Source organism: Ambystoma mexicanum, chromosome 1p (genome assembly GCF_040938575.1).
Source record: "Ambystoma mexicanum isolate Mex_15411 chromosome 1p, UKY_AmexF1_1, whole genome shotgun sequence".
NCBI lineage: Eukaryota > Metazoa > Chordata > Amphibia > Caudata > Ambystomatidae > Ambystoma > Ambystoma mexicanum.
The window spans coordinates 744,949,457-744,964,135 of NC_090921.1; the positions used below are offsets into that span (position 1 = coordinate 744,949,457).

The 14,679-nt window shown below is 43.4% G+C and overlaps 1 protein-coding gene across 1 annotated transcript in view; it reads right to left on the minus strand.

Annotated features, from left to right (window-relative positions):
* Window positions 1–14,679, minus strand: part of LOC138580083 (methanethiol oxidase-like) — a 364,838-nt gene that overhangs the window by 94,623 nt on the left and 255,536 nt on the right. Inside the window, exon 8 of the mRNA XM_069650350.1 lies at window positions 387–465. Within this exon, the coding sequence (XP_069506451.1) occupies window positions 387–465 (79 nt within the window). The remainder of the gene's footprint in view (window positions 1–386; window positions 466–14,679) is intronic.

Here is a 14,679-nt window from a genome sequence, read left to right on the forward strand (position 1 = left end):
CTTCATGCACAGCATTTTTACTTTATTAGAAGGATACAGAAAGTTGTGATGGAGTGAGATGAATAACCATTGTAGGGTTGATGATTAGTGGCACGGGTTAGGCAACATGGAACATGCTTTGGACTCCGCTGGAAGTGACCCACAATAACGCCTTGGTCTTCCCAGTGCCTTGTTGTCTCAACGGGGGGTGGAGTATTTTAGTGAAGTGTAAGCCCTCCACAGCATGGGCACACGTTACAAGCTATGGCACAGATCAGCACAGTTTGAAGGCCATCTAACAATTTTGGTCTTTAACATGAACTAGGTAGGTTGCGTTACAAAAACATTTTGGAGACAACCGAGTAACAGAATGACGCAATCATTCTGCAAGTGAGCAATTTACCCACCTGGCATTTCTGGCAGTAGCCATCCTTCTACCGTTTTGCTGGGAACTTGAATCACCTTATCTGCGGCCCAGTTTCCCTTCTGTTTGGATGAAATAACAAAAGTCTAGGTGAGCAGAAATACGGTTCAAGAGGAACCACAGAAGAAATGGACACCACTGCAACAATTGGGATCATAAAAACAGACACTGCCACAGCATGCAACCAAAAGCAAACATCTATGCTCATGCTGGGGTGCAGTGTCTCCTCCTACTCTGTTAATATATCTCTTGCCCTGATAATTCGACGGTAGAGCAGAAATGGAGCAGTCAAGGAGGTGAACATAAAAGGTATGAGGATGAGAATAAGAGCTTTTAAAAAACATTGCGCCTGCCAATAGTTTGTGTGTTGTGGACCAACATTGTGTGTGTTGTTGCGTAACCAAGTGGCCAACCCAGCTAATCCCCTCAGGACACAGAAGACCTAGTATTCATGTCCAGAGGATGCCAATCCAACTAGCCTAGACTACTTCTTGATAGCCTTAACTCAGATTTGTCATGCCTGAGAAGCCATTGGTTAACTTTAATATTCATTTAAAATAGAAATATAGGGGACGGGGATACTGCATATTTTTGTAAGTATTATCTGTATGATGTTGATCCGCCTAGCCTACCTATCGTGGGCGTATGGTGGTTTGATGCCACGTGACATCCTTAGTCTTTGGAATCACATGTCAACACTCCCAGGCAACATCTTCCTAGTGTACCTGTACGGATCCGCATTACTCAATTTCTTTTAAAAGCATTTTTTGTGGTTTTCTTATGGAAGAGGTAGAAGGGATAAGTGAGTGAGTGGACCACCCAACATTTTTGCACAAGGAGTTCTGGAAGTGGCAGAATCCTGGATTCACACAATTGAGCAATAACTGTGCATAATGACAGTACCCATTTGGCCACGCCATCCAACCCAAAGTGATGTCAAGGATGCATCTGACCTGACTATCCAGGATTGGTCAGCCACTACATTTAAGTGTATGGTTTAGGTCCATCAGGAGGGGATATGAAGCCATTCTTTATGAAGCATGAGAGGACACGGAAGAGGCGCTAGAAGCTGCCGCTGAGACAAACAGTCTCAACACCAAATCCCTTAAGGTGAATCTCGGTCCTCTTTCAACTAGGTAGACCCCGGTCTCCCTCCCTGGAACTGGTGGAAACAACGTGTTCACAGTTCTGCACCTTAGTGGACATCCTCCAGCAGCTTGTGAAAGCTCTGGGCCTCTTGCTCGTCTGCATCTACAGAGTGGGAACCTTTCTGTGCCTGCATATCATGCAATAGCCAGTGCTGTACAACTAGTTGTGCATCTTCAAGGTACCTGAGAGACCTAGGCTTATTAGCTTTCGGTGTGGGATGCACTCTATCTACTACATGGTCATAGTTCGTATTTCAAAAACCTTCGAATTCAATTTTACTTTCTCCATGTAATTCCTTATATAAAGAATAGCTCTTGGTTTCTTTCGTTTTCCAAATAAAGTTTTAATAGATTAAATTTAAGTGCAGATGAAGATTTTGCCAGTGCATTTATGACTTATACTAGTCCTTCATCAGGGCCTGCAATTCTCATCTGATCTATATACAGTCAGTAGTAGTTTACCATCAGTGTTGTATAGGACCCCCAGTATGATAAATCATCATTCATCAAATTCCAATAGCCCAGGTGGAATAGTGTTGAGATCATCACAGATCCCCATTTTTGTCCCATGTTAATCACATGGGATTTTGATCACAGTTACCATAACATTATGACGATTCGTAATAAGATCAAATGTACAAAATATCGCAGTACGCATCAGTCAATAATTATGAATGTTTCACGTCATTTAGATTGCATACAAAAATATTCATAGGGTACAATAGGCCACAAGACGTACAAAGAGTAGAGAACATATAGGGAACACAAAATAAAAAAATATAAAAAAGAAAAATGCCAGAATTATGCATTGGTCATACAGGTATCTATTCTGTAACAGTTAGTTGTACTCATATTTCATTCAGTGACAGTTACATCACCCTGTTAATCTGTTATCTTTGCCTCTATTGCCAACACCTATCGGTGTGCGTGTGACTCAGTAACCCATGAAGATTGATCATTCCTGTGAGTGGCAATGTGCTTCTTGCTAGCACTGGTGACTATGGGTCTCATTACGACCCAGGCGCTAATGGGTTAACGGCGCCGTAAAAGGCTGCGGCGCCGTTAACCTGTTAGCGCCTAATTACGAGGTCCCTTTGCGGGACCCGGCCTTAACGGCTGGTGTAGACCAGCCGTTAAAGTAGGGACCCGCAAAGGGACCTTGGTGCTAATTACAGTGCTGCAATTTGCGGCACCGTAATTCGCGCCTTCCCCATTCCCATTGAGCCCTATGGGGCAAAAATGGGAATGGGGAAGGGCCATGGAGGAAGGGGGAATTACCGCCCCGCCAACCTTGTAATGGGGTGGTAATTCCCCCTTTCTCCATGGCAGAGTCGGTAACTTACCGGCATGGACCATGGTGCCAATAGCACCATGGTCTTCCGCCAGGGTCGGAATGAGGCCCTATGTGTGGATTAAAATCTAGGGTCTAACGTGGGTGTTAATCTCATGCCTATTCGCAACAAATAATGTTCCTTATAAGTCAGCAAGGAGGTGTTCTACTGAAATTCTGTGGAGCGGTTTCAATTAGTGATCTTGATCTACAGGGAATAACAATTTATCCTGCGATATTCTATGCCCCATTTACTGCCGGTTGTGGCAAATCTATATATGAAAGTTCTCCTGCTCTGCTCGAAATGAATGCAGCGGGAGACGTGAGCTCCTTTCTCCTATTGTAAACTAATGGTTGTTATGGTGACCATTACTTGACCAGCCAAGATGGCAGACCGTGCGTCGTGATTTCAATCCGCCAAATTGGAATAGTGTGGTTATCCTTATGTTTGGTTCTGATTTTGAATGTGTGAGTGTTCTAACTTATCACTCCAACCACTGTGCTCTTAATGTTAATACAAAAAAGTGGGTTGTAGAATTATGAAGCAGTAATCACAGATATTAATGATAAATCTAATTCAGATGTCCATGTATTTAGTACCAGTATGTTCAATTGCTAATTGCAGCTTGACCAGATATATATTTCTGGATTGTGTACGTAAGAGCTTAAAGACATTATGGTGTGTGAAAAGGCTAATAAGCCTAGGTCGCTACATTTCTTGCACTTTCATGAGCCCAGCATGGTGGCACGTATTAGTGGGTCTGCACCCCACTCATAAGAATTACAAATTTAAGGAAGATGTAATCGAAATAACTGAACAATTCAGCTAAAACAATCCAGCAGTGCCTGCTCACATCACTTACAATCTTCAAGGGACTCTCACTTTGTGTCTCTGATGTTCTCCATCAGGTAGAGGCTCCTTTTTGAAGAGGTAGGTCTTGGCTTTCTGGCTTACCAAGGCCACTTCTCCATCTGCTGAATCATGTTTTTTCCTAGTCTAGGGTGCTGTTGCAGAGGTCCATCAATGGAAAGCCTCAAGTCCAGTTTGGTGGTTTCCTAAACTGGAGTTGTGAACGAAGACTGGAACTGGATGCTCCATAACTAGCTGACAAATGAAATCCCTTGTGGCCGCAAGCCCCGCAACCAGCAGTGAGACCGGTAATCTGCAAAGGCCTAGGCTTACCTGGAGTTTTTGGTTTTCTTGGTTGGGTTTCAATGGGCTTGGGTGCATACCTCATTTGTTGCCCTTTTGCCCCATTATATCCAACAAGGCGTACATTCCTCTCTTGCAGCCTCCCTTGCCTTATCTTTGGTGATAGAACCGGGGTATGGGTATCTCAACTGGGGGGTCCCCCATTCACCTGATATTGGTGCCTGCATAATTTCTTCACAGATACGTCAAGTAACATTTACAAATTGATTGTGTCACCATCTGCGCCTTTGCATTGCAATGAACCCGTTAAATCCCAAGGGAGAATTGTGACAACCTTTTAACCCCCCCTCCAAAAATGCAGAACTGGTTTCTTACCTATGGCTATTGATTGGCAATTGTTCCAGGATAGGATTTCACCACCTGAGATAGTTTTGCTTTTTGTTTCTGTGCCATATACATTCAATAACTGTTTTGATCGAAAGTGGGTTGGTGCACAAATTGGGCACCCATTTTGAGCTTGGTGTATAATATCTATACTTGTTTTACTTCCCTTTACTGGGCTTAGTGCAACTTGCCATAAGTATATAAGTATATTTTTATTACGTGTGTGGGCAATCTATTGCTGCACACCCCTTGTGTATATAGTCAGGCAATAATACACAATAGAGAATACTATGGGGATTCTTTAGAACTGTATCAGATTGTTTAAGGGAAAGAGTTGTTTTACTGCTCACAGGTACTATACACTAGACATAATGAAGCATTTCTCAGTCAAAGTTCTATCATTTTGGCACAACAGAAAGTGATGGGTATTGCACTACCATAATATGCCCATTTGCTGGGTAGCATACAAACAACTTAATCCTAATCTGAAAGTCCAACCCCCTTCTGAAACCCCTATTCTAAAATGCTCCAAAGAGGTGTCCAAAGAAAAACCCTAGATCTATTGTCCCCTGAGCTATGACAAAAGTTAGTAAATACAGGCCAAGGAATGTTCCCATATCACCTTTAGAAATCTATCACTATTCTAACAAAACAAATCAAAATACTTCATGACAATGGCCTCTACAAAAGGAAACAAGTGAGGCTTTCCTCTCATCTTCCAGCTTTCACATAATGCGCTTAGCCTTTATGTGTTTTCATGCTCCCCTTGGGCTCCGCTCTACCCCCTCATAGGCTACAGTTACTTCTCTCGCCTGTCTTAGTCATTTTTCACCTTTCTCTGGTTGACCAAGCCTTCCTGTAGCCTTTTCCTCTGGGTCTATAAAAGAGCATGTCTCCCACTGTCAATCTTGGTACTGGTCAGTAACACTATATTGTAACATTATAACAGGTCTGCTCCTCACTCCTCTTCTCTGCTCCTTTAGGGCTGCTGGAGGAAAGTCCCAGACGGACTTTAAATTTTCCAGGATTTTCTCAGTTTCTTTGCAATTATAAATACTAGAATGCTTCTCCAGGGCTTCCAAAAAAGGGGGCCAGTCAAAAACTGCTCTCTCCATTCCTTTACGGCTTGTTGTCTCTTCCTGCAGGTTACTCATTTCTTCACTTGCTTCTTGGTTCTGTCTGCCAGACAGTGGGTTTCTAAGGCTTCTCAGTTATGGCCTTGCACCAGACAGCAGTTCTCTCAAGCTTCTCTGGTACTGTCTCATCTACCAACCAGTGGCTTTCCTCGTTTCTATTACTACTTCTTGCCAGGCAGTAGTTCTCAGTACTAAGTATTGCTTTGTGCCAGGCACTGATTTTCTGAAGCTTACCTGCTACTGCCATCTGCCAGGCAATGGTTTTCTTCCTTTCTACTACTACTTCTTGCCAGGCAGTAATCTTCTGAATTCAGTACTACTGCCTGCCAGGCAGTGATTTTCTTCCTTTCTACTACTACTTACAATAATCTTCTGAATTTGGTAGTACTGCCTGCCAGGCAGTGATTTTCTCACGCTGCTCTTACTATCTTATGATAGGCAGCGGTTCTCTACTTTTCTCAGTAATACCTCCGGCCAGGCAATGCTTCTTTCCTCTGATGATATTGCCCCTGGCAAGGCAGGGATTCTCTTCTTTTCTGAGGTGGCCTTTGGCAATGGAGTAGGCCTCTTCTTTTCAGATGCTGCCTTCTGCTAGGCAGAGTCTCTCTCCAGCTTCTCTCCCTAGAAGTCTCCCCTTGTGTCAAGGGAGTGCTATGGACTCTAGCTGCGTCCCCTGCTATCAAGGTAGTATTCAGAAGCACAACTGTAGAGGAGGTCCCAAATAAAGCCTGCACCCCCATCGCCCATTTCAAAGTACCAGGAACATTCACACCAAAATATGTGACGTATGATGAGCAAATAAATCAGAAGAGAGCAGCAGTAGGGCTCTGCCCAGTGCCTACCAGGAGAACAACACCTGTCAAAATACTGATACCTAGAAAACCATGGACAGTAAGGTATCCATTGAGAAACCCTACCAACAAATAAGACGAAATGAAGATAGCCTAGATACTGTCCTGGAAGGCTTTAATTGAAGACGAATGCTGATGTCACAAAGGCCCGGATAGACTTGCAGATAGAAGATAAGATGACCCAAAGATGACACAAGAGATGAAATGCCATGAATAAGGATATTGTGAACCTAGAAGGAGAGACGATGCTGAAATATAAAGAAGCTTAAGATGTAAAGCAGGATGAAGTCATTCAACCAGCTAACGCCTGTACATATGCTTGAAAGCACAAGGAAGCTAAGAAAACAATGCGGCTTGCTATGCTTAGTAGAAGATAGGCCGCGGCAAGCACCACCTATACATATCTACCTCAACGAAGCACATTATACAAGTGCGAGTCCACTTTATACAAAAGCAGAATCAACTCAGGTTACTAGAGGCCAAACAGGACAGGATTCGTATTCCAGCTAAAACGAGAAGAGATGGCTGAATCAAAACTCAGCAGAGGCAACGTGAGCCAGGAAGAGCCAAGGTCAGACCAATAGGAGGAGCAAACAGTAGCTTCGCGGAATCGAAACTTAAGAACAGAATAGCCTATCTCAGGAAGGCTGAGATAAGGAGACGTAGGCAGATGGCAAGCTGAATAAGAACTAAAATGCACAAATTGAGGGAAACGAGGCAGATTCACGGTGTGAGCAGCACGTGACCATCCGATCAAGGAGAAGCACAGGTTCACACCTACGCCTGGCTGTCGCACAGACAGAGATATCATAACTTTTCCTGACAAGAATATACAGTTTCGAGGCCGACCACAGCCAACTAATTGACACAAAGCCACTAAAGTAATCATGGATTCAAGGACGGCCGGGTCAATCTTGGGGCACCCTGCAGCTGGCTGACCATTCTGCGTGCTGCTAAATAAAGTGGAGATTTATGCATGGGGTTGAAGCCAACCCAATCACAATGGACCAAATAATCTAGGGTCCTATAGATAGTAGAACCAATGGGACGTCGTACTCTTAGTGACGTCTACAAGAGTAATGTTAGAAGGAAGGGTTTAGACGCCCACCTGATAGTGTTTATCCAATCCTCTCACTCCGTTACCACATGCAGATATAGTACCTATAGTAAAGTTACCTTTTCCTAACCAATAGAATTGCATGTTAACTTTTGAGTGTTACACGTCAATGATGACGGGTTTTATGTATAAATGTTACTATTTGTATGAAGTTTGCAGGAGTTGAAGCGAGACGGACTATCGCATCACTGTTGATTTCCATGTTTCCCCCCTTTATGTACTTGTCATTAAACAGACTCCCCTTTGCCAAACCATTGAGTTGTCCTTATTTATTGGTGTTGGAGTAATATACCTGCACCCCCTTCCATCTCAAAGGTGCAGCTATCTCGTCTTAAAGTACTGCGGAGCAAACCCCGACTCTATGGGCCGGCCGGGGGTCTCCCCAGTACACAACAGTTTCCTCTGGGGTCCAAGCCAAAAAGTGCCTGCCCAGCCCCTTTTATTTCCATCAGGTTGTAGGGCCTATCCAAATGCTATCTCTGATTGACCACCTTCAATGAATTCACATATCTCAACTTGGGTTTGGTTATTCCTCTCATTGATCTTAAGTGTCTTCATTATGGCATGATTAATCAAGTCCAAAGATAGGCTTACAAAGTAATGGTTCTTATTAGATGTAATTAAGGACACCAAATGTTCATAATCATTTACAGCTTGTGACACCATTTTAGAAATCCTTTTGTTAGGAGGAGCGATTCTGCAGCGTTCCGCAGTCTCCTTCACTGTGTGCAAAGCCAGTGGTGATAGGGACTTTGTACTGTTGACTTACCAAGCTCTCCACAGTTATCTTTATGGGGGAAAGTCTACCCAATAGGGTTTGCGGAGGCTGCAAGCACATAAACATTCTGCAGCAGACAATTGTTCGACCAACTTTAATTTTATAGTGCATTCTGGTAGATGCACAGGTGTGCTGTGTAGATATAGGACACTGGGATGCCCGTTAGGGTATAGTACAGGGTTCCTGTGCTAACAGTGAACCAGCAGAGTCCCTCATCCTCTCTCTGAGGGGCTCACCGGGTAGCAGCTGGTGCACCCCAGTCCCTTTTGGCTCGCTACGCACACAGCTTAGGATGGGCAGTTCTCACACTATGTTTTCTGTTCTTTATACCAGTCTCCTGCTCTCCTTTGTACAAGCCTAACTGCTCAGTCATGTTACTAGTGAGAGTGTGGATAACTTGGTAGAAACTCTGCAGGTCCATTAAGGTTGGTCTCTCAAAATGCAATCCCAACAGAGGCTTTGGAAAACCCTCCAAAGAGATGCGCATCTTGAACTAATTGCACGCTTCAATTCTTTGAAATTTTCAGCATACTCCTCACCTGTAGACAGACATATTGAAGGGTGAAAAAAGAAGACAAACTTGAGATTTACACTTTTTAAGCCTTCAATAATGTATCTATAATTTGGATCAGAGTAGCAAGTGTTACTAAATAAGTTTGAAGTCTGATAAAAATACACCTTCCCATCTCATTCGCAGCACATGTGTCAGCCGGCTAGCAGATCAAATGAAATGGGGAGAAAACAAGTCTAGCTTTAGGTGCAGAATTACCAGTCCACATCATCTAGATGTGTCTACTAGACAGATGGACAGACAACCTCTCAGAAAGATATTTAGACGGAAATACATACAGATGGGTAGAGAGAAAGATACACAGATGGGTAGACAGACAAATAGACACGATACATAAAAAGAAAGACAGGCCAATGGGCAGACAGAGAGAGGTAGGGTAACATATAGATAGGCATTTGCAAGGCACTACCATCATTTTACTACCTGGAGATAAGATGTCAACTGCTGGAAAACGGTGTGATTGCCTGTGCATAGGAGTGTAGTACCTATACAGGAGCCAACACGGTCGGCTTTGTCAATGCATTTTTGACCAGGACTTCAGTGCAAGGAACAGATATAAATTAAGTGGTGAAAGGTACACTTGGTTAGGACATGTTTTACACCAGTAATACATTTACTAGTAGCATTAAACCATTATAAAACACTGCTTTTTAATGTGTTCTCAAAACCTCTGTGATTTGCTTGTTTCAATGGGTGTTCAGTTCGCAAACTATGCTGACGACACTCAGATAGTTTTAAACTAACTGGGGTATACAGTGATGATGTGATCAGAGTAAATTGAGTCTTTGAAGCCATACGGGTATGGATGGTGGTAAACTCTCTGGCCCTGAATGCATCAAAGACAGAGCTGCTTGTGGTTGGCACCCAACAAAAATTTAAAAAATCTTGATTATCTGCATAAATGCTTTATGGTAAATGGGAACATCATTACAGTGTCAGAATCTGTCAAAACTCTAGGAGTCTTTTTTGATTCTCATTTGTCATTTAAAAAGCATGTTTCTTACCTGAAATCATCTTGCTCTTATAACACGAATTTACTTTGGCAAATGTGTCCGTACCTATCAGAGGCCAATATGGCCTTGATTGCTGCAGCCATCGTTCCATCGTTAACACAAAGTTGGATTACCATGATAGCCTCTTGATGGGTACTTCTAAGGCCAATATAAAAAGGCTCCAAGTGGCACAGATTGGAGCTGTCCGAGCGGTCTGTGGATTGGGCTATAGCTCCAAGATTTCTATCTCTAGAAGGAAGCTGCATTGGCTCCCAGTTGAGCAAAAAATCCAATTCAAGGGTTCTATGTACAAGTGCCTCTCGGGTGCTGCCCGCCTCTACCTCTCCTCCAGGAGAAGAAAACCTGTTAGGAGGACCTGTTGCTCAAATATCAACATGATGTTATACCAGCCTTGTGTGGTCCTAAAGAAGACGGGCAGTGATAGTTTCAGTACTGGGTACCAACCATTTGGAATTCTCGCCCTCTAGATCTTAGGAGCTGTGTCTCCATTACTCTCTTCAAAAAACAACTTAAAACAATATTGTTTGATGGAGGGATAATTTAGTTAAGTCTTTCTGTTGCTACTGAGACTTCATCCAATGCTGGTCACTATATGTTTGTTGTGGTTTCTGTCTTGTGAGCGCCCTTAGGCGTGTGGCCGAGTGGTGTGATATAAAAATTACATGGATAGACAATCTCTCAGACTGCTTAGAAATGCAAAGGAAGGTCAAGGTCTGTTGTTACTTCTTGAAAAAGCTAACTCAGATCTCAGGAGGATGTGTTTCGGTGGAGGTAGTGGCTGGCAATGGTCATAGACATTATCATGTTTATAGGCAGTTATTGGGTTGGTAAATAACCAAGAACCCATAAGCTGTGTGTCCCTCCTCAAATGTTATCTGCCTTCTGCCCGTACTCTTCATGCAATAGTTTCAGCTTATAGGTGGCGCCTGAGAACCACTAATAGCCAAAACTAAACAGGGGATATTTTTTACCCAGCTGAGAAAAACTGCTAATTGTACCTGTAAGCAATGGATGAGGGTTGCACAGTCCTAACGTTACACAATATCTTTACATGTTGCTCATTAGTCACTTTTACTCATCCTGAATGGGTGTCATACATCTGCCTTACAAGAGCACCGTCTACTAACCAGTGGCATCTCATTACTGCCCGAGGAGGAAGGTGTTCTTGAAAGACAGACAAAAATTAGTTACCCTGATAAAGCGATCATCTCTACAGGACCATATATTTTTTTTACCTTCTTGTTTAACAAAATAAAAACCTGCAGAGGTTATATAGACATGTTAAAACTATACATGCAATCCATGTACATCAGCGCCCTATATCACATTCATTTCTTGAGCAAGCCATGCAATATGATGCATTTTGATTTGCCACAGTGTGATGAAATACGATGCAGTTCTGCTAGGTCAGGCTATGATATAGGCATAAGTTATTTGCAAGTGTGAATTGTGAACATGCAATTCGTAATCAACTGACTAGGGTGCCCCTTTATGACAGCCCACCGCAAATCATCAACCTACTCAACCACAGCAACATTCAGCCTTGCATAGTGTCAAAATATAGAGCAACAAGACATGCACTGGCTAGCCGATTGTCCATTAAACACCACACTGCAACCATGCACACAGTATTAATATTCATGGAGGTACCAACAATGATTAGACCACTGTTGTTGAAGCATAATGCCAGTCTGCATGCAATGTTCTGCTGAAACAAAAATATATTCTGCCATGCTTTTACTTGCTGTGCCTCATTATGCCAGGGTGTGCCTTGATAAACTTGCTTACGCTATGTAATGCTTTCTCAAGTGACTATGCCTTGGCATGTATTCTGGGCCAAATTCTGCTATTAGTTGCAGGGATCTGCTTTAGGACTACCCTCGGACTCAACACCATCACAACTCAGACTTACATACAAGCACAAAACAATGCAATCAGGCACTAGTAGTTGACATAGCCAACCACACACCGTAAAGCAACATCAGTACTAGCATGCTGACCGATATCAATAAGGGATAGCGGGTTAGATCTAATGACTGGAAAATGCACTCAAAATACTATTGCCTATCTTCAAAACATAAACGTTTCAACAGTGTATCACAATGCCATGCCTTACTGAATTATATTTTTGGAGCAATGGCAGCCTCAAACAATCCTTTAGAAACCCAGAACTGTGCAAACTGACACAGACTGGTCAAAGTGCCTCAAGGCCATACCAGTGGCAGGTGAGTGCTCTATTGAGGACATGTAACATGACATATGGGCTGTAAATGTGGGCGGTGCGGTAAACATACATGTCAACATTCGCCAATCCATTCCTGAGACTTTAATGCAGTCCTGGTTTAAACCTATCATTCTGGGACTTGTATACTAGTACAAGTCCCAGAATGAAAAGTTTAAACCAGGACTTGGACCATTGTCTCCTGAATGGAATGAATATTGTTGGCATGAATGGTTAAATAGAGGTGTAATGATTTTAAAGCTGCATTTAACACTCTGCCCCATTATAAAGCAGTGGCAATATGGAGGAGGGGCACAAAGCTGTGCATTCCTCCTCCATGCTTGTGCAGCCTTCGTTAGTTTGGGCTTTTTAACAGGACTTCAGTGAAGGACATGCAGAGTGCTTATAAATAGAGTGGCTGAAGGCAGGCCTGGTAAGACTTATCAGATCACCAGCATGTGTATAACTCTAAAAAGTCATCGACTCTTCTGGAAGACTGCTTTGAGAAAAGCACTCTCAGACACTCCGAGTGGAAAGTCTGATGGTAAGGCTTGATTAAGGTCTTGTGGAAGAGTTCCCATGAGGAGTTTTGGGCGGGGGAGGTGGAAATTGCCAGAGGGATTAGCATGGTCATGGGGAAGTCAATGGGTGGGTTCATAACAAAACACCTATGGGCTGTCCCTCCTCATACGTCATTCCTCCCCATCTGTACTCTACTGTAGTAGTTTAGGCCCATAGGTGTCAATAGCCCAAACTAAAAACGACAGACACAGAGACCAGGCTCATAAGTGCATATAATGATACACTGATTGACAGATCGTTGGACAGATATATTGATACATAGACACACACAGAAAAATAGGCCAACATATAGACAGATAGGTGGATGAAGTCAGACCGGAAGTTAAATACTGATACAAAGACAGGCAGATGGACAGAGACACATACCTACATCATTAAGATGAACATACATACATCAGCTCGGAATTCTTAGGTGGTAATAATTCTCCATTATACGGAGGTTGAATAATAGATTACCAAGGATGCATGGGCTGCTCACTTCGGGGCTTCATAAAAAGATATGTCAGCCCGACTAATGTTACTGGAGCATATTCAAGTCCCTCCCAAAATCATATTTTACAGAAGATGAAATGTACAATGCTACGATACAAAGACAGGAGTAGGTACGATTGCTCAGGCCTTCTGCTCTTTTGCCACTTTAAATAAATATGCAGTCCTAAAAAAAGGAACCAAATAGACATTTTGTCGATTTTAAAAAAGCACTTGACTTGGTCTACCGATCATTACTGTAGGACATCCCCAGTACAGTGAATGTCCGCCCTGACCCCTCTTTAACAGCTAGAAATGCGCTTGTAGACGCCGCCTGTATTTTGAGTCAAAGGGCCTCATCGGGGGTTGGGTGGTATCTGGCACTAATTGCCCCAGGATACCGCCAAACACTTTTAGCGTTCCCAAGACTCGGTCCAGCGCAATTGCGGTGCGGAGGTAAATCCCCATTCCTATTGGTCAATTGGACCCAAAGGGGGTTTTCTTGGTGCTATTAGCGCCAGTGCAATTAGCACTGCGTTAATAGTGCCGAATACAGGCAGAAAGGGAACATTTTTGCCTCCAGCAAAAATGTGGATATATAACTCCCACTTTTCATCCAACTCGAGATTGGACAGAGCGGTAAATGCAGCAGTAATAGCGTTAGTCTTGCATTTTACCCCTCGGCCCTTCTCATGATGAGGCCCATAATGTGGGCATTTAATTATATGCCAATGCAGTACTACCCTCAAGAACTCGTATGGGTCTGCTGAAACAACTGACGATCACCCAATACTTCTGTAGGGAAAGGGAAATACTGCCAAGACAAAGGTGATGGTCTGTCACACCACATGGAAACTCAAGGCTAGGATACAATTATACAGGGCCCCCCTTGAGGACTCGGCCTCATCATGAGAAGGGCCGAGGGGTAATCAACTTGTATTGTTAACTGGGAGTTAGGTTCCAGAAAAGGTTTGGTCTGGAGTGAACTAACCGGCAATAGTGAATTAATTTTAAAACGACACACTACCGGCATTGTTACCCTGAGTGCCAAATGTGGGAAGAGAATGACTTTCGCAAGGCTAACAATATATAGGGCCTCATTACGACCCAGGCGGTAAGTTACCGCCTGGGCCGTGACTTTACCACCATGGCGTAAACTACGTTTACGCCATGGTGGTTGGCGGATTTACCGCCCCATTCCAACCTTGGCGGGGCGGTAAATCCCCATTTTCCCATTTTCCCTTCCCCATTCCCATTTTGCCCCATAGGGCATAATGGGAGTGGGGAAGGCGTTAATTACGCCACCGTAAATTACGGTGGCGTAATTAACTCCATGGTCCCTTAGCGCCATGGATTTTAACACCTGCTAAAAGCAGGTGTTAAAACCTCCATGGCGCTAAGGGACCTCGTACTCAGGCGGTAAGGGTCGGCGCTGTTTACGCCGCCGTAAACCCCTTACCGCCTGAGTCGTAATGAGGCCCATAGTGCTCAAGCAATGCCTGCATCAATATGCGGTAGTGAACT